The sequence below is a fragment of the Sycon ciliatum genome, chromosome 10, assembly GCF_964019385.1.
Source record: "Sycon ciliatum chromosome 10, ocSycCili1.1, whole genome shotgun sequence".
NCBI lineage: Eukaryota > Metazoa > Porifera > Calcarea > Leucosolenida > Sycettidae > Sycon > Sycon ciliatum.
This window is the reverse complement of record NC_088652.1, coordinates 24,510,248-24,534,160: the sequence shown is the minus strand read 5'-3', so window position 1 is coordinate 24,534,160 and position 23,913 is coordinate 24,510,248. Positions and strand designations below refer to the sequence as shown.

At 45.7% G+C, this 23,913-nt stretch overlaps 1 protein-coding gene across 2 annotated transcripts; it reads left to right on the top strand.

The window, feature by feature from the left end:
• The first annotated feature begins 278 nt into the window (after positions 1–278).
• Positions 279–23,204, top strand: LOC135826520 (macrophage-expressed gene 1 protein-like). Of its 2 annotated transcripts, none has more exons than XM_065339129.1 (15): positions 279–481; positions 4,944–5,258; positions 5,856–6,022; positions 7,561–7,698; positions 8,852–9,091; positions 9,731–9,903; positions 10,784–10,943; positions 12,303–12,398; positions 13,682–13,835; positions 15,313–15,443; positions 16,399–16,645; positions 19,774–19,850; positions 20,365–20,637; positions 21,133–21,161; positions 22,207–23,204. In XM_065339129.1, the coding sequence occupies exons 2-15, from the start codon at positions 4,982–4,984 to the stop codon at positions 22,475–22,477; spliced, it is 2,433 nt and encodes an 810-aa protein (XP_065195201.1). In that variant the 5' UTR covers positions 279–481; positions 4,944–4,981; the 3' UTR covers positions 22,478–23,204. The 2 variants fall into 2 exon arrangements, with proteins under 2 accessions (XP_065195201.1, XP_065195200.1); XM_065339128.1 differs by lacking the exon at positions 279–481 and adding an exon at positions 2,661–2,770.
• The last annotated feature ends 709 nt before the right edge of the window (positions 23,205–23,913 follow it).

Below are 23,913 nucleotides of genomic sequence, written 5' to 3'. Positions count from 1 at the left end.
CTAGCGTTAGAAACCCAGAAATAAGCCAGCCACGAATATCTATGATGACGTAATTCATTGATCATCAGCATACGCGTCAGTTTTATTACAGTCTTCTGCACTTGATCTGGCGTTCCACGTAGTCCCTTACAACTAGGAGCTTCAGAACTTGTTATGTTGTTTGATCTACTCTGTCTGGACCGAACTAGGAGACGATTGAACATGGGGTAAAACCAACGTTGCAGGAAATAATCTGACTTCGATATGGCAAGTCGCAATGGTACATCCGTGATAGAGAACACAAGGGAATAGACTTCAGCTCCAAACCAAGGCGTATATCGAAGGGTTTTGTATGGCCACGGTTTAAGGGAGCCATTCCACAGTACGCTGATGATCCTGCTGCCGATCGTACGAAATCCATCAATGCACTCTGCATCACCGTCCCACTTGATCGGCTGGTCGTACAATCTCTCAGCGTCCAACAGATCAGTCTCCCAACACGGTAAGCGCAGACTTTGGTAGAGAAAATCCTGCCCATGATCGGATATTAGGCTCTGTGCCTAAGACAATGCCAACATACCATTCTTGAACAACGGTATCCAATCATATGCTGTTACCTTGTAGCATTTCGGACCTGGATTTTCTTTGGGTTGCTGTGCCAATATCGATGCAATTCTGCTAGTTTCATTGCGCGCCTTAGGGCAAAGGGAGAGGATTTCACGAACGATGTAGCTGTTGCAATCATTCATTGTGCGGATGTGACTTGGAATCACTTTTTTGCATCGATCCCATCGCAAATATGCCATTTTTGGCACCAGAAGTGCCAAGGCTGCATACACAGCACTTTCCAATTTCCTGAACGTCAGATTACTTCCAACAAATGCGTTCGCTCCAGACAAAAAAATTGAATTGAAGACATGCTGCTAGCTTCTCTAGGCTGACCACATCGCAATAGATATCTCCGTCGTGGACTGCCGAAACATTGCAAACGTAGTCATAGCCTTCTCCACTCCTACGCACTGCGTATCTCCGATCCTGCTTCAGTCGGGATACTAATTCAACAACTTTCACATCAGCCACTGAACGTTTATTGTTTATCTGATGTGCATCACCCATGCCCAGTGAGAGCGTCAAAACAAACAACAGCACAAACATATCGTCGACTAGGTATTGTAGTAGTAATTACGAGGCTGAACTGAGCGGAGGGATCAAGACTGAACTCAGCAGTATGATCAAGAATGGAATGTGTAAAATGATCAAGAATTTGTTGGTATGTAATACCGCTTGGGTGGATGATCTCACAGTATAGGGTGAGGACCGAATGGAAGAGTGATTATCGAGTCATGCTCCCGCCCTACATAGAACGTTACTCGAAAGCTATGTGTATTGCTGAAACTCTCTGTGCACTGGATGTCAACGCACGCAGGCGGTGGCCTGGACATGGCCCTGAACGGCTGCACTGTTCCTCTCAAAATGTGGTCGGATTTCTTTCACGCCGAGTCCGATTTGATTTCACTCGCTAAGGTCTCGAGTGCTTCCTCTACCATGCGACTTTCCCTCGCATTTCCAGGTCACCGATTCAACTCAAACATTCAAAAGGCGACTTCTTTTCTGCACACGCCACTTGACGTATTCTCAAACATTTCTGGCCATCATCAGGCCAGAAATGTTTGTGTTTGGAGTCTTTAAGTTTTAAAGTACTTATCTAGAGGTTCCTTCCGAGTACCGAGTCCGAGACCTTCCGCTGGTGTTTGGTCAATTTACCCAACACTTAAACGGCTGAATGCTACTGCCTACGTTCTTCAAACATCGCAACTTTATCAAAAAATTATAAAGGGAACATACAGCCGAGCGCAGGGGACAACAAAGGATTCCGGCTACATGGCTGCCTATACTTCAAAGTAGATCTATGCTCTCTTATCAGTAGTTGGCACAACGTATTACCAGTCACCGATGTCCAACCTTGAAGAATGCTGTAGCAGGTTTCGGATGGCTGGTTAAGCGTGACCTCTCCGCACATCACACGTTATAAGACATGAATATCCGTTTTCAAGCAGCTGATATTGCACGTAGCCCTTCAGTACTTCGCTACAAAGTATCAAAAAAACAGACATCAAGTGAAATCTGGAAACCACCTTTCCCTTAGATGGCCTCTAATGAATGTACAAGGTAAGAGGACACGCAACCAAACACTGACCCCTCCCAAGTGCATTTCCATACCTCGGAAGTACATGCATAGCATCATCACCTTAATCATTTGGTGCCTGATTTACAGACTAATGTTTGAAACCATTTCACGCCTCCAAAATGCTAATTGTGATCATGACACGCACACATCTACTTCCGCTTCCACTTCCACATGCGAACAAGCGATGTTAGACAGAGCAACTTACACATACATACGCACACATACGGACACACGGACACCTACAGACACACGGATACCTATCGACACACGTACACACAGAGACCCGTTGGGGATTCAACACACTGGTGACCAGTGTTGGCGCTACATGTAGGTCGACACGTCTAACTATGCGCCTTGCTCCGACTCCGTGACTCCTAGATGGCGACCTCTCAGAAACCCTGACCTAGTTGGCACACAACTTGCCACCAGGAGCGCGAGGGCCACACGTAATACCTGGACAGCTGTACGACGGGAATTAATATGCGAAGTAACAGCATTTTTCTGACTAGAAGACCAGAGAATTCTATGAAGACTCTCGCAGTCACTGATACGTACAGTCTTGTATTGGAGATCTGTTGGAGAAGGGTCGCTCTACCGCTGAAGGTAAGCCTGTCTGGGTGTTGCAGTGTCCATGGCAAGTAACACCGCCTTGTACGTTTCAAGCTCACTATAATAGTGTACGTGAACATTTTGATTCTAGTGCGAAACGAGTTTGATGTCATGTTATGTATTGTTATTTTAATATGTTTGTGTAAATAATAATTCAAAGGGATACTATCACTGCCCGGAGTTGAACCAGGACTTTCCTGCAACTCGTTTTACGTACATCTCTATATGTAGTCTCATGACAAGATCTTCTATGTATATACATTGTACCACGAAAGGTTTGGAGGTAACGCATGCACACGGCACAGAGCACCAAGCATCGTTCGTTGTAACTATTAGTTTCATGCCCAAAGGCAATCATCAGACAACTGATACAGGTTGAACAACCAAGATCCGAACCGTTCGGAACGAATAGCGAGCATTCCACCGAGCCGGAGGACTCTCATTTGTGAGGTAATGCATGGATATGTGCTAATCATTAGTTTCGCTGTCAGCTTGAGGTTCGTGCGTAAGTGCCGGCGCAACACAGGTATGTGTGGTAAAGAACAAGAGTGGAAGTATACTGCACGTTTCCCTAGTCGAGCAATTCTTTCTCCTGGAGTACTGTTTGCGACCCATTGAGTTCCTATTTTGGAATCCGGATTATCCAGCTATGTAGATTGGGCTGGTTGATTTATATGGTGGTAAACACACACACACACACACGCGCGCACGCGCACACACATACACACACACACACCTGGCAATATGGCGGTAAATACACGACCGCGCACACATGCTCTCTACACTGCAAAGTTAGGGGCCGTTTACAGGAGAGAATATGTCCGGGCTTATTCAACCCAAGGCTTACGATACACCCGCCTTGATCTGTCAACCAGTCCTTTTAGAGCGCGTGTTTACATGGTGAGGTGGGCCTACCCTACCCTTGACCCCCGAGGTTGTTCAACCCCAGGGCGTATAAGCGAGTTTTTCCGTATTTTTGATTTTGCCTCGTGAACCAGAGAGGATGTGGCCGTGGACAGGTAGCGCATGGCACATGCATGTAGTAGATGGCACAGCAACGACATAGCTTGATTGCGACGAACGTTTCGTCCACGTTGGGTCCATCAGGCAATCTTCTTCTGAGATGTCTTCACACAGAGTTTGACTCGGGAGAATGAAATTGAAGACTAGGTAGCTTCTGCGGGGAAAATGTTTATCACAGGCTCGCGCATTCACGAGTCGTCGATATAATATTATGCGTAAATACCTTTTTGGGTAAATACTTGTACCAATACGCGGTCGGGGAAGATAAAAATAGCACACTATTTGGAAAAATTACATGTGGAGCGGTATGGATTATTAGTTCAGGTTTGCAGTAATATCACCCTTCCACAAGCAATGATTTTACAGTATGGCGGTGATGGCGATTTCATCGTTTTTCACCCTTTTTTGTTAGTTTTAGTCGCCTGAGCTACAAGGGTCTCAATAGCATAATATTGCTCTCTCCTTCATGGACAGTGAGTTACTTTTCACGCCTTTGGGTAATCCTGAAATAAAGATTATTTTATTATTAAACCCTTTGTCTTTGTGCCAGAAACTCTCAAAATCCCTATCTGTATGGGCAGTACAAAAGAGTACATGTACTTAGTATACGAAGTACTTACTATTCCGATTTCAGTATTGATCGATACATCCGCCTCCTGGACAATGTACGGACTAAGCGAGAACTGGTACAATCAGAGTGCGCAATAACTGAGCTGCACGGAACTGGGAGATAGGCCATACCTGGACATACATGTATGTGCTTGCCAGCTGACAATTCACACGAACTGAGGAAGCTGTAGCGTCCGGTGCTTATCTGATAAACAGACCTTGTTGCGATAAAGACATAGCCTTCCGATATCAACAGACTACTTCGAAGTATTAAATTTCCTGTTTGGTTCACCCGGTATGGATTGTGACCTAGCTTCGTACTCGAGTCCCTACTTCCCCTATGTGTGTTTTGATTATTATTGTTCTCTACATGCTTCCCAGCAGTCTTGTCACAGTATTAGGAGGTCATTGCGTTGAGGATAAATTCGACAATCCTCTACGTTTAGGTTATGCATGCACTTAAAGCGATTGTTTGTTGTACTTGAGAATCTAATCTGCCAGTGGGCACATTGATGTGATTTTTTTGTCAATGCAGGCCGATTGGAGGGAGCAGGATAGTTTGACTACTCCACCATGACGTCACGTAGTACGAATCCTCTCCGCACTGTGTTTCTGTGGAGTCTATGTCTATGCTGTACGTCACTCCTTGCCGCCAGCACAGCTTTGCCAAGTGGTGCAAGTACATCCGATGGGAGCAGCAGCAGCAGCAGCGCTATCAACAAGCCAAGAACGATCGGGCCTGGATCAACAACGTCATTCGATTTTGCACCTCGAATACCCACTCCCAGCCTGCTACCAGACGACTACAAGAAGCTCATCCCGGCCTGGGTAAAGTGTTCGGAAATCACAGGTAATGCCATCTGCATGCATGTTCTCTTCCCGTTGTTGTTGTTTTTCTCTTCCATTCAATGTAGGCATGTGCACTTTCATAAAAGAAATGCTTGGTTCTGAATTTCTTCTATCGATTATGCGCAGTCCAACCTACACACTGGCTGTTTGTGCAAATACAATAATTGAAAAAAAGTATATAGAAAATTAATGTGGCATTGCACCAATGGAAACATTAATTTTAACGATTGAAAAAATATATCCACCTAACATTATTACGCATTCTACGACAGTAACTCAGCGACACGGAATAACGAGGATACCAGTACACTGCTTCGCCCATTCGGCATCGTCAGGGTTTTGATGAGGACCGGGAGGCAAACACAATCCGTTCTGCCTTCTTCGTGTGTGGTAAAGCTGTGTGTTGTGTTGAGCGGCGAAACCAGTGTATGTGATGATGCCCTGTACCACACACCAGCTGATTTACGAAAGGGCGTTGCCTGTACACCAGATTCGCCTCAGATTGATTAAAGTAAAATGCATTTCAGCACGCCTGAGTGTTGTCAAGTATGCCTCCAACGCATTTTGAAACATATGCTTTTATGTATGCCCTTCACAGGCATAACACGCAGACTGGAGGCCCTTCCCGGCACCGGCTGGGATAACTTGGACCATACTGACAAGGGCTACGTCATCGATCTGACTTATGACCAGTGCAAGACCACATCGGATGGCAAGTTCCTGATTCCCGATCAGATGACCACAATACCATTACAGAGAAGTGAGGTAGGTAATACTAATTGTGGAAGACGTGTCTCGTTGGAGAGTTATTCCCGAAGCTAATCAAAAAGACGTTACTTTAGTAGCGTTAGCCGAAAATGTGTCAGGAGAAATGGCGAATGCCAAGAACCTTCTCCTTCAGGAACCATTTCCTAAGCACAGTGAACCTAGGGAAATGCAGGAGAAGGCCGATAACCAGTTGTTGTTGTTGAATTTTATTTAAAGTCGCAACACAAACAGGCCATGTTGCCTCCTTTTATACATGTGAGCAAAATGACGAGTTTAAAAATAATAATCGTAATGGGGAGGGGAGGAGAAAAAATCAAAAGTGAAAGAAGTCACCGAAGGTAACTGAATATGACATATTCAGTTAACTTCGGTGACTTCTTTCACTTTTGATCTTTTTACATTGTTACAGATAGAGCTGCAGTTCACTGCACTAACAGCATTGAACACCGCAGTTCTTCATTCTATTTAGTATTTTATTTTGTTCTGAAAAATGAGAAGGACAAAATGTTACGAGTTATGACTAACAGTCCACCAACGTAACCAGAATATCTTATCCAGTCAGCGAGTGCGACAAAATGCCACGAAACTGACTAGGACTACTGAGACATTCTGACTCCTTGTCCGTTTTGTGTCATTTTGTCGCACTCGCTAACTGTATAAGATCTGGTTCGTTGCTGGACGCCTTAGTCATAACTCGTAACATTTTGCCCCTCTCCTTTTTCACCGTAATTTAATTGGCTCACCATCCGAGTTGAACTTATTTTGTTCTCGTAACACACTATTGAATGTATACTTTTTTAAATCATTGTTCTGCATGGTTTTTCTTCAGTCACGACATTCCACTGATGAATGTGACATGAAAATCAATTTTGGAAACATTACATTTTCATGACTTGTTGGTGGGTGGCGATGACAGCAGAATGTGTTCTCTTTATTGCTAATAGTAATAATATTAATAATAATGACAGTTCGCATTTCACTCATTGCATGAGGTCAACGCATCTGTTAACAATTTCGAGCCAAGCAGCTCTATCAGAAGCAGATTGCACAGCATCCAGAAGCGGCAGATTAATGCATTGTAAGTCTTTCTTGGCAACGTCGATCCATCTCAGACGTGGTCGTCCTCGCGGTCGTCGTATGTCTGTTGTGTTGATTGACATTAGGAGGGCTTGGAAAAAAAATCCGCGTCGATTATTAGCGACATTGCCATCGTCTACTATGCAACAACTAGCGATTGATGACTTTTTTGAAACCCCTAATCGGCCAAAGTTTCTCACCGGCCAAAATCTGTTGATTTACAGTATGGGTACATGTTTGTACTGCCTGTGCGAATGTGTGTGTGTGTGTGTGTGTGTGTGTGTGTGTGTGTGTGTGTGTGTGCGAATGTGTGTGTGTGTGTGTGTGTGTGTGTGTGTGTGTGTGTGTGTGTGTGTGTGTGTGTGTGTGTGTGTGTGTGTGTGTGTGTGTGTGTGTGTGTGTGTGTGTGTGTGTGTACGTCTGCATCTCTTTCTACGTGTACACGTATGCGTGCGCAGGTACAACAGTTTGCTGACCTGTACAGCTCGTACACGGACTACCAGAGTAGCACTGCACACTCCATGTCACTAGATCTACAGTACAAGGTCGTGTCGGGTAGTTTCTCCGGAGAATATCAAAACAACAAACAGCACCAGGTGAGCATATTTACTTAGCTACCACTTTCAAATTCTACCAATTAATAATTATTCATTAGCTGGGGTAGTTGAAATGGGAACGCTCTGAAGAAGAAACGACTTTCACCACCAGGAATTTCGCTTGAGGCCGCCTTGGTCTAACCACTGAGCTATGGTGTATAGCTGTCATCCCAGCAGAGACCATCCAGCGTACTCTGCAGACTTCGAAACTCACAAATAAATGAACGAGTTTGCCCAAAACAAGATTTCCCACAACTGTTACTTCAGCCTCTCCCGAGCTATAACTGTTACTAGTGTTATTAGGGGCAATCCGGTGCATTGACGTGACAGACGTGCATGCTAAGTGCTAACACACCCGTCCTAGACGACACGGCTTCACGCCGTACGTGTTCTGCAACATTATAATAATATTAATGTAGCTGCATGAACATCATTGCGATAACGAAGGCGCAACGGATTCCAGCACTCTGAAATACATGTTGCATATATGTGCAATGCCTTATGACTAGTGATTATAGGGAGGGTGACAGTTCTGCCTTCGGGCTCCAAAGTAGCACCGCGAGTAACCATGCGAGAAGCCTGGGGCATTCGCTTCGTGAACTCACTCACAACCATACTGAGCTGTCGTCGCATAATGATACGGTATGTCGGTATCACATGGCTGTTATTGGGTTTGTCCATGGCATGGGAATCCCAGTGTTGCAAAACACGTTACAGCCACGCTTTCAGACAGTTCAGAGTCCCGCAGGCATGCATTCTGGTCGCTGCATGGTGGTTGGATGTCCGCCTGATACGGTGTTTTAGTCTTTGCGAGTCGCCGTCGTGGCTCTTTGCAGTTCTCTCTCCACTTCCTCCAATACCCTCGGCAGCTACATGAGTGGTGCAGAATAAAATAATTATTGCCCTTGATATGAAGGATTTCGTAACTGAAAAATGCACGTGCATTTCTGCCAAGTACATCTCCGCTTATTTCCCGACCGGTCCTATTTTAGTAGTACTCTGTACTGCTGAGTTACTGAAGTGAAATAAAGTACTGCGTAAAGTTTCGTTGACCCCATAGTGTCCCTAATTTACAGTGTATTCCGAATGAACCGAAAACCAGCTAGATCAGTTTGGACGGTTCGGAACTTCCCTTTCCGCTGTGCTTTCTCAGGTGGCAAACAGAGCAACAACAGCTCGAGTGCAAGTGCGCCATGAGCTCTATCTCGTCGAGGTCTCCCCAGATGCCAGGCTGGCCCCTGCGTTGAAGTCCCGTCTACTCAACATCGCTGCTCTGCTACAAAACCAGTACCAGGATGCAGCGGCATACGAGTTGAGTCTGATTGTGCGCGATTACGGTACTCATATGGTCAGGTCGGTCGTGGCAGGTGGAGCGTTTGTCAACGAAGACCAGGTAACTAGCGTTACAATCAGTCATGATGTTTATGTTGCTAAATCTTTCATACCGGTCTGCAGACTGCATGGTGCAGTAGACCCCCAGGCTTTCTACTAGCCCTGCATACGTAATGCATGTGTAACATAAAACGTATCTGTCTGATGACAGAACTCGTACTCATCACATGTGCCCAGTCAAGGTTCAAAAGTTGCTGGCAAAAATGAATAGGTATTGGATACCAATACTCCTTATGTGTACCATGTTTGTGAACTGTGTGTATCCACGCTGTGGGATGCATACGGCTCTATTGTGCGCATTTGGTACCGTGCAATACATCATTGATGTGCATTTGTGGCGCTGTCCCCTATGGCAAGTGTCGGATTTCACTTGCCACGACTGTAGTTAGATGTCCCGTTTCTTGAGTGCATACAAGTTACTCATCTGGAGGAGGCTGACTTATCGTGTGGTTGAGGTTGTAACTGAAAGATTGCGTTTCGAGACACAAATTATTATCATTATTGTACATGTCCGGCTGATTTGCAACCTTTCTTTCTTTCATATGATTTAAAAAAATCACACATGAAGCACCCATATCATGCAATTCCATGAACATCTTTCCCGCCCCTCTGATCCACCTGTATGCACTTGACAACCCAGATTCGTGATAGCTATGTCAAGGACGTGAAGGAGAAAGGTGACAAGTTGAGAGCGGAGGCAGCAGTATCCGCCCTGGAGAAGATCGGATTCAAGCTGTCCGTCGGGTACAGTCATAGCTCCAAGTCATCCTCTGTGGAAGAGTTCACCAGCAACGTGATGCAGTCAGTCACAAGGTACGTGTAGACAGATGAGACTCTGACAAGACGATTTCCAAGAGATCGATCGCTGTTATCAGCCGTTAGGGGTCATCCACAAAGTTAAAAGCAATATTTTTTAGAGAATATATTCGTTCCTTGGGGGGGGGGGTGAGAGGAGGGGTTTGGTCTCTGTTCGTCTCATCTTTTTGTTAGAAAAAATGTCGATCTCTAGCTGTGGACGGGCACTGAACAAACATGTACTTGATGAGCTACAAGAAGTGAAAGTCAGCCTCATGAATATTGCCCACGGCAGGGTTTTGAGACCATCGCAATGTTACGGTAAATTTGGAGTTGCTGTTGTTCATATTTCATGAGGAGATTGCACTTCCTAAAACAAATATTGATCCTGGAATATATCTGTGTTAAGTAAAACCTGGTGTCAGCGGCCTCAGGCTTTAGCGACCACCTGCTTTTAACGACCGTTTTTCCATTTTACAGACAGTTCTATACAGAAACTGCACCAGATACAGCGACCACCTGCCTTGCGCGACCAGCGACCGACTTTTTGTGTACCAAGTGCCATATTGGGCCCGCACACAGCGACAAAAACTAACCAAAAGTGCCATCTTGGTTGGCCCCTTATCTGAAAATCTTGTAAATAAAAGGAGACTTTGTATTTGAGAGTAGCGATGTTGTGAGTCATAGCCGAATATCCCGAAAGACGAATCAACCCCGGGCAGTCTGTTTTTAAACAACGAATTTCATTTGTACGGTCTCTTGTTTCAACTCTTGTTTCAAGGGAAATATGCAGCACTTGTGGAGCCACAGTAGAATTATTTGAGGTGAACATTGAGGTCCCAAGTTGCAACTGAAGTTTCCTCAGTTCTTATTCTGTTGTTTACTCCTTTACTCGTAGAACGTTTGGTGGCCCACCGTATCGGCCCAACATGACCATTGACGACTGGGAGAGTGGACTATTGAATTCACTCGTGGCCATCGATAGGATTGGAGATCCGCTGGAGTATGTGATATCTTCGTTCACGCTGGCCGGTTTGCCAACACCGACCATACAGGAGGTGAGTACTACCATTGTAAACTAGGGTCTTCAGCAAAGATGGTATTGTGCGAAATGTCTTTGTCCAGTTTTACATGCATTGGATATGTTTCCTGAGTGCAGACCTTCATTTCAGAGCTAAACAGCAGTTTTTTTCACTGCCATGATAAAGAGGCATATCTGGTCCCCTTGGGGGGGGGGGGGTGCAACGCCACGTAGGATGGCTGGAGCATGTCACTGCTGCTAAAACTAGATATGGCATGTTCTCTGTTTCTTTCCTTGGCACTGATCGGTGGAATTCTCTGCCTATGTTGTGTCGCCAAGCTGATCAACCATCCGCTTTTATTTCGCTCTGCAAAGAGCACTTATGGTTCCCTGTGAAAAGATGGCAACGTCTGTAGGGATTTACGTAACAAAATAATAAATACTACTACTAGTACTACTACTCATTCATGGTCGCTATGGGAATGTTGAACCTATATCGAAATTGTCAGGGGTGCACGAGCCCGTGCCCCATGCGGGCTACACGCCTGATTTACGGCACATGCCAGTATGAATCACTATATGAACCATCTTTGCGATTGTCATTGCACAGGTTGTGCACTAGTTATTCTGTGTGCACGAAACTCTGATCTGATGCAGAGGAGGGAGGGGAGGGGAGGGGGGGGGAGGGGGAGGGGAGGGGGAGGGGAGGGGGGGGAGGGGGAGGGGGAGGGGAGGGGGGGGAGGGGAGGGGGGGGGGTGCAGAGTTTCACAGGAGTGTATGCTGTACTTGTTTTCGTTTTGGAGGAAAAATAAGTATATACAAAAAGAATGCCTTTTCTAATTTTTCGGATGGAAATTGTACAGACAATGAAGAGGTTCCGCACAAGTAATTACGTTAGTAAAAAATACGTAATCGATCTACGGAATGTCTTGCGTAAACCGCATGTGGCTCTGTGTTCCGCCATACGGAGTTTTCGAATCACGTAGCTGCCCTTGGCAACTCCGAACGCGGCAGTGTGCGGCCGGATTGACCTGGGGAGAGAGTCATAAATTTGTACCCCAATCCGCTTACGGAGCACCTACGTTATCAGAGCCCTATCTATGTACTCTCCGTAGGCAACTTTCCGTAGGTGGAGTGCAAACTCGCAAATTCACGGGTATTTCCCGCCCCTAACGTAAAGTTCCTCAAATTTACGTACTGCAGAACCTCTCTACTATTGCCAAATTTCTTGTTAAATTGTGGCTCTGACCTTGGAGGAATATCTGCTGTCTTTCACAGCACATTTCTCTGTACTCTCTAAGCAGGCCTCTGCTCCATGCTGTGTTTTTCTCTCGCTGTCTCTGTGCCCTGTTCTTCTTACGCCGGATGATGTTTTGGTACTTTCCTGTGGTGAAGATCACAAGGGGTATTGCAGGAGCTGCTGGAGTCTACCTTCTATCGAACACATATGTCGGCTGCCCTGATCCGAACTCACCCAACTTTGACTATCAAGTAAGCCTCACTCCGCCAATGTAGATTACTGTGACACACTCATGCTGTCCATACATCTTCACCACACTCTCCACACTGTCTCTGGGCTACACCAAGGCAATCACTAAAAGAAATATTAACTCTTTCGAATTTTTGGGCAAGGCCCATCTTCAGGAATTTGAATGATTTATTATATCCTGTTTGTGGTTGGTGTAGCCCAGAGACCGCTTGGAGAGTGTCGTGAAGATGTATGGTTACAGTGGGTGGATGGCTACATTGGTGTCTTCACATTTTGAGAAACACACTCAGCCTGGTGGCTCTAAAGAGTACGGCCAGCAGCACAGTACTCTAAGAAATCTTCGTAAAAAATTAAATTTGGATATTGAGCCAATAGTAGTATGTATTATACACAGAGAAAATCGTATATTGCCAGTTTTCTGCCTCGGTCTAGAACTATTTGACTGTATACTATCTCGTTACCTTGGTGGACTGTTAAGCTGTGTTCCCAACTGGCACGTGTTGGCGGTACGCTTGCGATTCATGCGTGCCCAAACGCGAGCTCAGGCTTTCACAAAAGAACAGCAATTCGAATCGTATTTAGGGCGTGCGACGCCTTTGAGAACTACGTTTTTGACCCCGCCTGTCAAAGTGACTGGCATGTTCCCATGTTGGAATTTCCATTTCAGCTCGTTTCCATATGCATGGCGCCGCAAAAGCCAGCAAAAATACTCACAAACTCATGGTTTCACGCGTATGCGCGCCAGTTGTGAACACAGCTTCAGTCATAACTAGTAACTTATAGATCATTTTCTATAAACAAGTAAATAAAATAATTATTCTTTTATTCGTTTAAGGCAAACGTGCAAACGGGAAAAGTCTGAAGAAGTCACCATTACGACTCAACACAGGGCCCCTCGCTTGGGGCCAGCGATGCTCTAACCACTGAGATATGGTCTAGCTATCATCCAAGCAGATACCGTTCAACTTTTCTTCAGACTACTACGATGATATTTTGTTATTTTAGAGTATAAAGCGGAACCACGGATGTGTAGCTAGAGCATTTCCCGCTTGAGTTCGCAAACACTTGTGGGTTCATCAACTGAAATGAAAGCTTACCCAAAGTTCACATTTCGCTTTATTTTACTTCACCATTTGGCACAAGCAAAATCTGCCTTCTCACTGGGCGTATTTCGTTTGGGAAAGCAGTCGAAACATGAATCACTGATTCTTTTCAGGTAGTGATAAAGTTGATCCCATCTGCTGCGTATCTGATCCGTGAGTTCACGTGAACTATTGTTGTGCAGGTGAATGCTGGGGACAAGACTCTTTGCCAACAGACATCTCACAACTACACCTTTGGTGGAGTCTTTCAGAACTGCACCGTCATCCCTAATTCTTATCTCGGAACCGAGGTTAAGGATATTTGCGTGGACTACGTTCAGATGAATCCCCTCTCAGGTAGGATTAACTGATTTTCATTTTGTGTGAGGTTGTTACTTCTCTTTGGAGATAAAGTATTTTATTAACATAGTCTCCGTTTTTCTTTACCATAACATGGCATACTTTGGTTTTGATTGTTTTGCAATCAAGTAGGCAATTAATGCTGTGTATAGGTAGAGGTCTCGTTTAAAAAAGCAATGCACTCTTTTTCGCGGTCGTTGTTTTTGCGTTTTTGAAGTGAGCTGTGGCCGTCCTGTGCCCTGGTCCTTCGTCCTTCATCACCATCTTGTCATAGCTAGCATTCTTAGTTCGCTGTGATTTTTAGCTTGTTTTCGTCTAGAGTGCGCTCACCTTTCCCTTTCTTACGTTACTTCATAACTTAGAACCTTCCAAGTAGGAAGGCTACTGGTTTGCGCATTCTAGGCGTGATGCAGTTAAGTATCAGATCGTTGAATGTCAATATCTCATCAATCAGTTTTGTGCTAATGTTGCACATTTTTGACTTAACAGTGCAAAATGTCACTAAAAACGCCGTTTTGTTCCTATAAAAGCACGGATGACCGCGATTGGTCCATAATGATATGTTGCAGTCTTCTGGCCGCTGAGTTGACTGGTTATGGTCCGAAAAGGCTGCGATGCAGCGTTCGGCCCTTATTCCCAATTGAACACGGTTGAGTAAGCGGTCACGTGCTTATGCATACACCAGTTGCCTGGACACAATGCCTGCAGGCTACAATTTTCACACCAAAGTTCAACTCAAAGGTTCAAAGCAGCGAGTCATAAGAGGCTTTTACGACTCCCTGGTCCAAAGGTTCAACTCGAGTGACAGGAACGGGCCCAAACAGGCAGCCTGAGGGCATGATGACCAGGTGACTGGTGTACGCATGAGCACGTGACCGCTTACTCAACTGTGTTCAATCGATTGAGGATAAGGGCCGAACGCTGTATCGCAACCTTTTCGGACCAAAAGCAGTCGATTCTGCAGCCAAAAACTGCAACATATGGACCAATCTCGATCATCCGTGCTTTTATAGGAACAAAACGGCGTTTTTAGTGACCTTTTCCATACAAATCCCTATCTAGTAGGGCGCAGTCACCCAGTTTCGGTGGAAGTGAGCGAGTCCGATTAGGAATAAAGGAGGAAGGGAGCGTCTAAGCTTCTTCAGACCAAGACCATTCGACTCGGCACCCCGTAGATGTGTGTGTGTGTGTGTGTGTGTGTGCGTGCGTGCGTGCGTGCGTGCGTGCGTGCGTGCGTGCGTGCGTGCATGCGTGCGTGCGTGCGTGCGTGCGTGCGTGCGTGCGTGTGTGTGTGCAATGTGTGTGTGTGTGTGTGTGTGTGTGTGTGTGTGTGTGTGTGTGTGTGTGTGCAATGTGTGTGTGTGTGTGTGTGTGTGTGTGTGTGTGTGTGTGTGTGTGTGTGTGTGTGTGTGTGTGTGTGTGTGTAACGTGTGCATGCTTACTGTGTTGACGTGTGTGCACATGCACCACCCAGGTGGCTACAGCTGTCCACTTGGCTACTCGGCCATCTTGCTTCACAAGGGCAAACACGTAGCATATTGGGACAAGCAAGTGTGCGGTCAAGAAAGGGATCGCAACTGCTGGTTCTGGAACTGCTACTCTAGAGTAAGTATGCACCAGTGTTGCCTGTTTGTACCACATACACTGAGAATATCACTAGTCTTGCAGATGAAAAGGGTCTTTTCTGTTGATATCCACTCTTTCCGGCGAATTTTCGATTCAGCTCAGAGGGAATAGCAACTGAATAGAGAGCAGTTGTCTGTTAAAAAGCGCGTTTGCTCTTTAATGCGGGTGCATGTTGGAAATCCCACGTCATGACAAACACAATTGGACTATTTGCCACCAGGGATTTCAATCTCAAATCGTATTCTCAGCCGGGAAGCCAACATCGGGATAGGTGTTGCATAACAGCTGGAAACTCCGAGTAGAAAAAATGCTGATTTTTATTGCACTGGACTTAGTGTGTGGGAAAGCTCTGTAGTTTGCCCACCAGTCAGCAACCACATTGAGCACCCAGATCTGTTGTCATGGTTACAGTCAGAACTCTGGCCTGTTGTCATGGTTAGAGTCGGCACTGTGACCTGTTGCCAAGGTTACTAGTACCCTGTGACACCGTTGCTCAGGTAAATCTGGAATGCTATCCACACATGTAGGTTTGCTTCTACGATAAGCATCAAGTTACTGGTGTTGATATGTCATGGTGCTTGGCCCTAGGTTTAGGCCTATAAGTCCTCTGCGACACTGTTGTTTGCCTTGACTAGGATGATTTGAACCATCTTCTCACTTGAAGCAAGTTGTTAGAGGGAGTTAATGTAGCTCAACAGGGTGTTCCATATGCCTGAGTGCAGAACCATAGGCATTGAGAATGGTAAAGAAAAAAGGCTGTCTGTCACCATGAGCTTCACGCACAAAGCGAGCATCACATTTTTCTTCTGCCTTCAGTGCATGATGCAGGGTCAAAGCTATCAAAAATTTATAAAAAATATATGAATGTAACATAAAATGCTTGTGACCTGAGATTTGTGTACTGTGCATGCACACACTCTGCTCACTTATTCAGGTCTGCAGACAGCAGTATTACAGTGCCACAGCAGAGTATAATGTCTACTGGTGTGTTAAGCCCGGCAAGGTCAGCAGAGCATCGGGATACCTGTTCGGTGGTGTATACACTGCCACCAGTCCCAATCCCATCACACGCACACGGTCTTGTCCGAAGAATTTCTTCCCGCTGCGCTTCGGGGCCAACATGCAAGTGTGCGTCAGTGGGGACACCGAAGGAACACTGCAGGGTGCCGTCGGATTTTCTGGTAAGGATAGTAGCTTGACTAGTGATTGTAAAATTTATCCCCTCGCCCCCAGCATTAGGCGCTGCAGCTGACGTTGGATTTCCTGGGTGTTAACGGTCGTCGTGATTTCCCTGCGAACATGATAATTACCTTCTTGATTTAGTACCTTGACGTTGCTTGAGTTTTCTCAAATGGGCCTTGGGCTGAGTTGCACTAGAAATCTAGACATTGACTGTCATATGGGATGTGTTTGGAGGTGGGGAGGTCGAGAGTAGCTGGCCAATATGAACTGCATCATAAGAAACTCGAAGTCTTGATGGTTCTAATGGTACCTTAAAGTACCGTTGATCCGCCCCCCCCCCCCACTCTCTAATTCCCGCCCCCTGTCGATTTTCCACCTGGGGAGCGACTTCGGCGTATACAACGAAATACGACGTTGAACCGACGCATGCACTGCTGTACACAAAACGTGTCAATCCAGGATGAAAATGTACACAATCCAGCAAATGGAGTCTGATCCTCCACGTTGTTGTCCATCGTACTGCACTTGACAGCCTTTATCTAATTCCCGCCCTCTGCTGAAAACCCAGCTGGGAAGCGTCATGGCGTGGGGGCAGATCAATGGTACTTTACGGTACATCTATAGATTCAAATCTACTAGCGCTAGTATTTATATTCAACAATTAACATTGTGAGTCTCGCAATAGTACATGGTCCACAAAGTAAAGATCTGTCTTATGCACCCTTGTTACTGTGGTCACTTTGTAACCTTTAATAAACACATAGTTTGAGCATATACGAATAATAATGAATGAATGATTTGTAAGAAATTCAGCCCGGGTCCTGAAAGAGTGTGCCAAAGAACTTGCGAAGCCTTTGTCCCAGCTATTCGCTCTCTGTTTCAGGTGCGGAGTTCAACCAGAATCTTGGAAGACAGCTAACGTAGTACCGATCCACAAACGGTCCCCGCGCTCTGTTCTGAAGAACTACCGCCCAGTCTCGTTATTATGCATAATGTCCAAAGTAATGGAAACTATTGTCAATCGCCAACTGATGAACCATCTTGAGCGCCAGCAGCTCCTCACTCCCCACCAGTTTGGGTTCCGTAGAGGTCTCGGCACGGCAGACGCACTACAGGCGCTTCATAACGCCTGGGTGGACATCGTTGGCCAAGGTGGCGCGGCACGAATTCTCGCAGTCGATATAGCCGGGGCCTTTGACCGGGTCTCCCACGTGGGCCTCCTCTACAAGGTCCGGCAGCTCGGCATTACTGGCACTCTCCATAGCTGGCTATCGTCTTATCTTGACGGCCGTTCACTCCAGTGCTTAGTCGGCGGTCAGATTTCTTCTCTCTACCCAATCTCTGCAGGGGTGCCCCAAGGCAGTATATTAGGCCCTACGTTGATTCTGATATACGTGAATGACGCTGCCGATGTTCTTGATGGCAATGCTAAGCTTGAGGCCTACGCGGACGATACGACACTATACAGTCTAGTATCCTCAGCTCAGTGCCCTCGGGACGCTGCACACACCTTGCAGGTATCCACAAACCGCCTGCATGAGTGGGGTTGCCGGTGGAAAGTGTCTTTCGAGCCCAGCAAGTCACAGGCTATGACTGCTACCCTCCGACGCACTGACCTAGACCTGCCCCAAATCCTGTTTGGTGGTACCCCTGTACCGGAGGAAACCAGCATATCACTGCTTGGTGTTCGATTTGACTCCAAATTGTCCTTCGCTAGTCACCTCAGGACCGTGACCATCCGCGCCCAGCAGCGCCTCGGCTTTCTCCGACGAGCGGCCCACATTCTAACGCCAGCTGGCCGAACGACTGTCTACAAGGCATTCGTGAGGCCCCTGATGGAGTATGCCCCGCTTGTGTGGATGGGCGCGCCAGCCAGCCACATCCAACGTCTGGATAATGTTCAACGCCACGCACTGCGCATCATTGGCCCTGGTGCAATTCTCCCGAGTCTGGCTGTCCGCCGGACTGTTGCTGCTCTCTCGTGCATGTACAAATTGCATTTCATTACTGGTCCTCCTCAGCTACTTGCTGTATTGCCACCGCATCGCGTTTCTCCAGCCAACCCCAGAACCAGGAACCAGCACAATAATGCCACCAGCCACCCCTATCAACTGTCAGACACGCTCCCTGTCTCAGCTCCATCCGTCGTGAAGCGGTCGTTCCCGTACTGCTGTATTGGCGCATGGAACTCCCTTCCTGACAGGCTGCTGTCGCAGCGCCCACACAAAACACGTTTTCAGTCATTCAAGACAAAGGTCTACCGACACCTGAGAGACAGCAACTGGTACTGGGCAACAGATTCCCTGTAATTTTTCGAGCCCGTCGCTTGCCGGACCCGCTAATCCGCGTACCTGGCCTTGCTCAGAGTGCTCAGCTGTGTTTTGCATACATGGAAAAACTTGTTATGATTCTTTTCTTTTCTCTGCTTATTCTTTTACTGGATTATCAAAATGGGTGCCTTATTATTTTTCTGTTTTTTTAGCTTGTTTACTTTACACTTCTTTGTGCGAGTTTCGTTTCAGATCTATTATAAAAGTTCATAAGTTTTGGTTGATGAAGTTGACATGTACATCAGTCCAAACACTGATAATAAACAATCTCTTTTCATCTTGTTTTTATTTTTCTAAACACCTACCGGTACTTTTACCCATTCTACTTCCCCATAGCTAGATCTAGCTTTGCTTTACATTTCTGTTCCTTTTCCGGTGCGTGCTTGTGGCATTGAAGCTGAGACCTTTGGTCGGTGGAGCCCCTGGTACCTCACCATCACTGCTGCCCAGTGCAGCCCCTGCTCAGTAGCTGTTTGTTTTTGTCCACATAATTATTTATTTTACGAGTTGGGTTTGTGAATAATAGTAAAAAAAAAAGAAAAGAAAAAAAGAAAGGGTTCGAACCCTTTCTTACAAATCATCGCAGAAGTCGCAACCACTATTTAATAAATGGATGATATAAAGTTTTGTTTTTGTCATCACAGATTTTCTCTGATTTCATAATAGCTGTATCTCAGATACTGGTCCCATCTCCGAAATGTATAAAAGAAGTACACACAACGAGGCACGACTTGTGAAAGCATAACAATTAAATTAAAACTTGAGCGCATTCACTTGCAATGATCTTTGTTCTGCAGGGTTCTTCAGCTGCTCAGCAGGAAACCCCCTGGCCATCGAGGATCCTGCTGATAGCAACAAATCTGATATCCTTGACGTGAGTCAACACACAGCATCTACTATGGTGAAACATTTTATACATAAAATATTTCCACGGTGTTCTGGCCCTTTGGGAACATCAGATCTGGCTGTCTGCTTGTTAGCTTTCGCCTTTCATTTTTCATGCTCTGCCATCTTTTCCAACTTGCGCTCTTCGTCAATCCTGCGTGTTCCCCGTGTTCGGCGATGTTCCGCCACGCATCATGCTTCCTTCAATGGGCTCTCCCAAAGCCTTTCTTAATGATGGCCAGAAGAGGAATACGGTCCCAATGTTTCCGGTATCACTTATAATACTTGTTAGTCCATATTGGTGAGAGGGAAGGGTGATTTTGATCTTAGCCAATACACCAACCTTCCTGACTCTAGTTGAAAAAGTGTTGGCTATGCCATGTGTGCATAATTGACCCGACTTTTTCAGCCACTTGCTACGCCACTCCGCGTTGTATTGTATGCTTAACGTGTTGAGCACAAAGACTGATCACCACTGATCACCACTCTCTGTCTCTGCTTAGATTGGTTACGGCAGGCTAACAGGAATGGAGAACTGGCCCAAACGATGCCCACGTGGGTATTCCCGTCGCTTGGCGGCCATGGATGACTCCTGCGAGATTAGCTACTGCGTGCGAGCCGGGGCGTTTGACAAACCCCATCCTGCGCCTTTGAGGCGGCCACCGTACGGGATCAGCTATCCACCGATTGCCAACGAGAGCATCGACACCGACATCATCATTGGACCAGGCAACAGGACGTGGGTGCGCAACCATTCAACCGGTGACTGGAAAGTTGTAAGTGACAGTTCAGAAGTCTAAGTTGGTCACGCATCAGACTTCACTCTAGTTCACCTTGACCTCATGCTCCCCTGCTTACATGGACAGTTGCAGCCTTTGGGTCTCTATGATTGGAATATCCAGTGTAGATTGAGTCACATTACGAAAATTTAATATGGTTATCCATGTTGTTACCTTTGAGGGTCGAATTCCACTTGATCGGTTGAATCATTTTCCACCTTCCAGATGTTGTTTCCACTTCGCTAAAAAAATTCCTGTAGTCCATGTACTTCGAAGTAACCACCAAACACAGATATCTGCTAACGGCCAGTATCAAAATAATACGTTTGTTTGTCCAGGCAATGAAGACACCAAACAGGTAAAAAAATACGTGACTAACGTGCTTGCTAAGCCGAGAAATCAGCAATAGTTTACACACACGACACTAGCATGGTAGACACAGAAGGTTCTCTAACTCTCCTATTTTGTTCTGTTGGTCTGCGTGGTGGGCAGGATATCACGATGACTATGGACCCAACCGAGTAAGTCTTTCCTCCCTATCTTTGCCTAATAATGACACACACACACACACACACACACACACACACACACACACACACACACACACACATACTTGTAAATATAGAAGACGGATTTTTGCTTGACCTTTGCTCAAGGCAAACAATGTCGCAGGTAGTAGTAGTAGTAGTGCAGTAGTAGTGTGTTTCAGCCATAATTAGGGGTGAAAGGGGTGATCAGGGTACCCAGGTACCCGTCTGTTTAGCTGCTGATCCGTTAGCAAACGAATACCCGTTAGTCGTGTACGACGGTACGTACGGTATTATTAGCTGGCTTGTACAGTCGTACAGTTTGACGTACAGTTTTAATGTGTAGTTGCAGGTTCATTCCTGCTACATATAAGGGAGTAGAACAATATTACAGTACTACTCCCTGCTACATACAACAATTGGGACTGTTTTGCATGTAGCGCAGTAAGTGCGAATGCTGCGCTTGTCACCATGTAGTGCACTTGTTGTTAATTGCATGACATCGCATGTCCTCCTGGCACGAAATGTGGAGGGCTACTGTACAGTAGCTGTTACTATTGGCTGCTAAAGGGTACCCGATAAACCGCCATTTAAGCCTGGTACCCATGTGTACCAGTAAAGAGTAACCGTTTCACCACTAGCCATAATTACTACTGTACTAGCATGTTTTGAGCCATGTGCAGGTATATCTCACCACCTGCACAAAAACACACATTCTCTCTCAAACAGCGTAACATCGCTAACTCTCTCTCTCTCTCTATCTATCTATCTATCTCTATCTCTCTCTATCTATCCCTCTCTCTCTCTCTCTCTCTCTCACTCTCTCTATCTCTCTCTCTCTCTATCTCTCTCTCTCTATCTCTCTCTGTCTCTTCAAATTGTCTGTTGTTCTAAAAACCCATTGGATAGACTGTGCACTGCAGATCGGTATGCAGCAATGATGCATGTTATGAAAAGGATGGGTGTTTGAACACTAGTAGGGACTGGTTTGGATAAACATGTTTGCCTGCTATAAAAAACCGTTTTGTTTGGTGTACAGGAGCAAGGGTTCAATGGACCATACCATGATTGCCATCATAGCTACCTGTGCGGTCCTCACACTCCTCTGTCTCATACTCATCATCGTTTTGTGCCGCCTGAACAAGAAGATGAATGCAAAGAGGGAGCGTGGGTATGCCTCAGCTCAGGCTGTTGTCAGTGGGAGTGATCGAGTGGAGATGTCGCAAAATCTCCTTGGCGACGACGGGTCATCTGCCTTTGTGCGACACCGCCATGTTCCCATCCCACCCAATCCACAACCGTTGTCATGATGTCACAATTATGTCACCATGATGTCACCATGATGTCACCATGATTTTGCGTGGACGTCATCATAACTTCATGATGACAACACGATGATTTCATCATTACTTCACCATGTTGTTTTATGTCTACCACGACAATGAATTCACTATGTTTATACCAAAATGAATTCACTATGCTTATTCATGTTGACTTTTCCCTGATGATAGTCTCAAGAAAATCGATTAGGAACATTAATTTCAGCATATTTGTGCACAGTCCGCTTCACTGATACTGTTTATTCATTTTTTTAAAATGTTTTTCATGTTTTTTACTCTGTTAATGTAATGCTTATGATGTCATCACATTGCCATCAGCATAGTCAGTTGGTGCACGTTGCTATGTTGTTATTTCTTCTACAAAGCCACCACCACTCCCCCCCCCCCCCTCCTTCTAGTACACGCCTGGCATGATACCCTGATAACAGTTTCCTTTTCCTCACTATGGGACAGCCATTGGACTGATACTGGAGAGTTCACACAGGCTTCTCCTTTTTGCTCAATGACTTGTTCTACGCTTGACCTCAGTCACAAAACCTTCCATCGTGCGTAGGGAGCTGCTATCTATCATGCTAACTAGTGTTTTGCAGATTATGGCTCTGGCCAACCTGTATGTCCATGGGTCTCCAGCCAGGGCCACCCTACTCACACAAGCCTATTTCTTCTTGGATCTGATCGAATACCACTTCTTTTCACAGATCGGGTGTGAGTGCTTCGTTCTAACTAAAACCAGATAAAACTCAAGTGGGCGCGAAATTTTGACCAATTTTTCGCAAGCTTGGACGCAACAGAACTCGCGAAGCTTCCATCTACAGAACGTTTCTAGTTATTATTAATATTATTATTATTATACGCACGTCCGCGTTTACGTCAACAGTGCGTCCACGTATTCGCATGTGCCAGAAGACAGACAGAGCGGGCAGAGAAGAAAAGACCAAAAAATGTAAGACTGAAGGCGATAGGCTCATAACTCATGTCCATGACAAGTGCTCAATGCACGGGATCTATTCGAAAGATAAAAAATAAAAAATAAAAGGACCAAGAACTACAATTTACGCTATAATGTCCACTAACACCACCAGTTACTAAAATTTAATAATCAGCTCATGCGATAACATTGCACGACACTGACCGACGGTCCTGACGTTCTACAACTAACTGGCTAACGGCTCTCGTGGGGTCAAGATGCAGACTGGAGTCAGTTAATTGTCTCGTCGTTTGGCAAGAATGGCGACCTCCAACGTTTGGACTTAATGCGTTTTTTGGTCCCCACCTTCCAACCCGGAAATTTTTAGATTTTGATAAAAACGATTCAAAGCCTCTCAATTATTGTGTAATACTTGAAGTATAGATATAAGAATAAGAATAATACGAAGTAGTGGTTGCGACTTCGGCGATAATTTGTA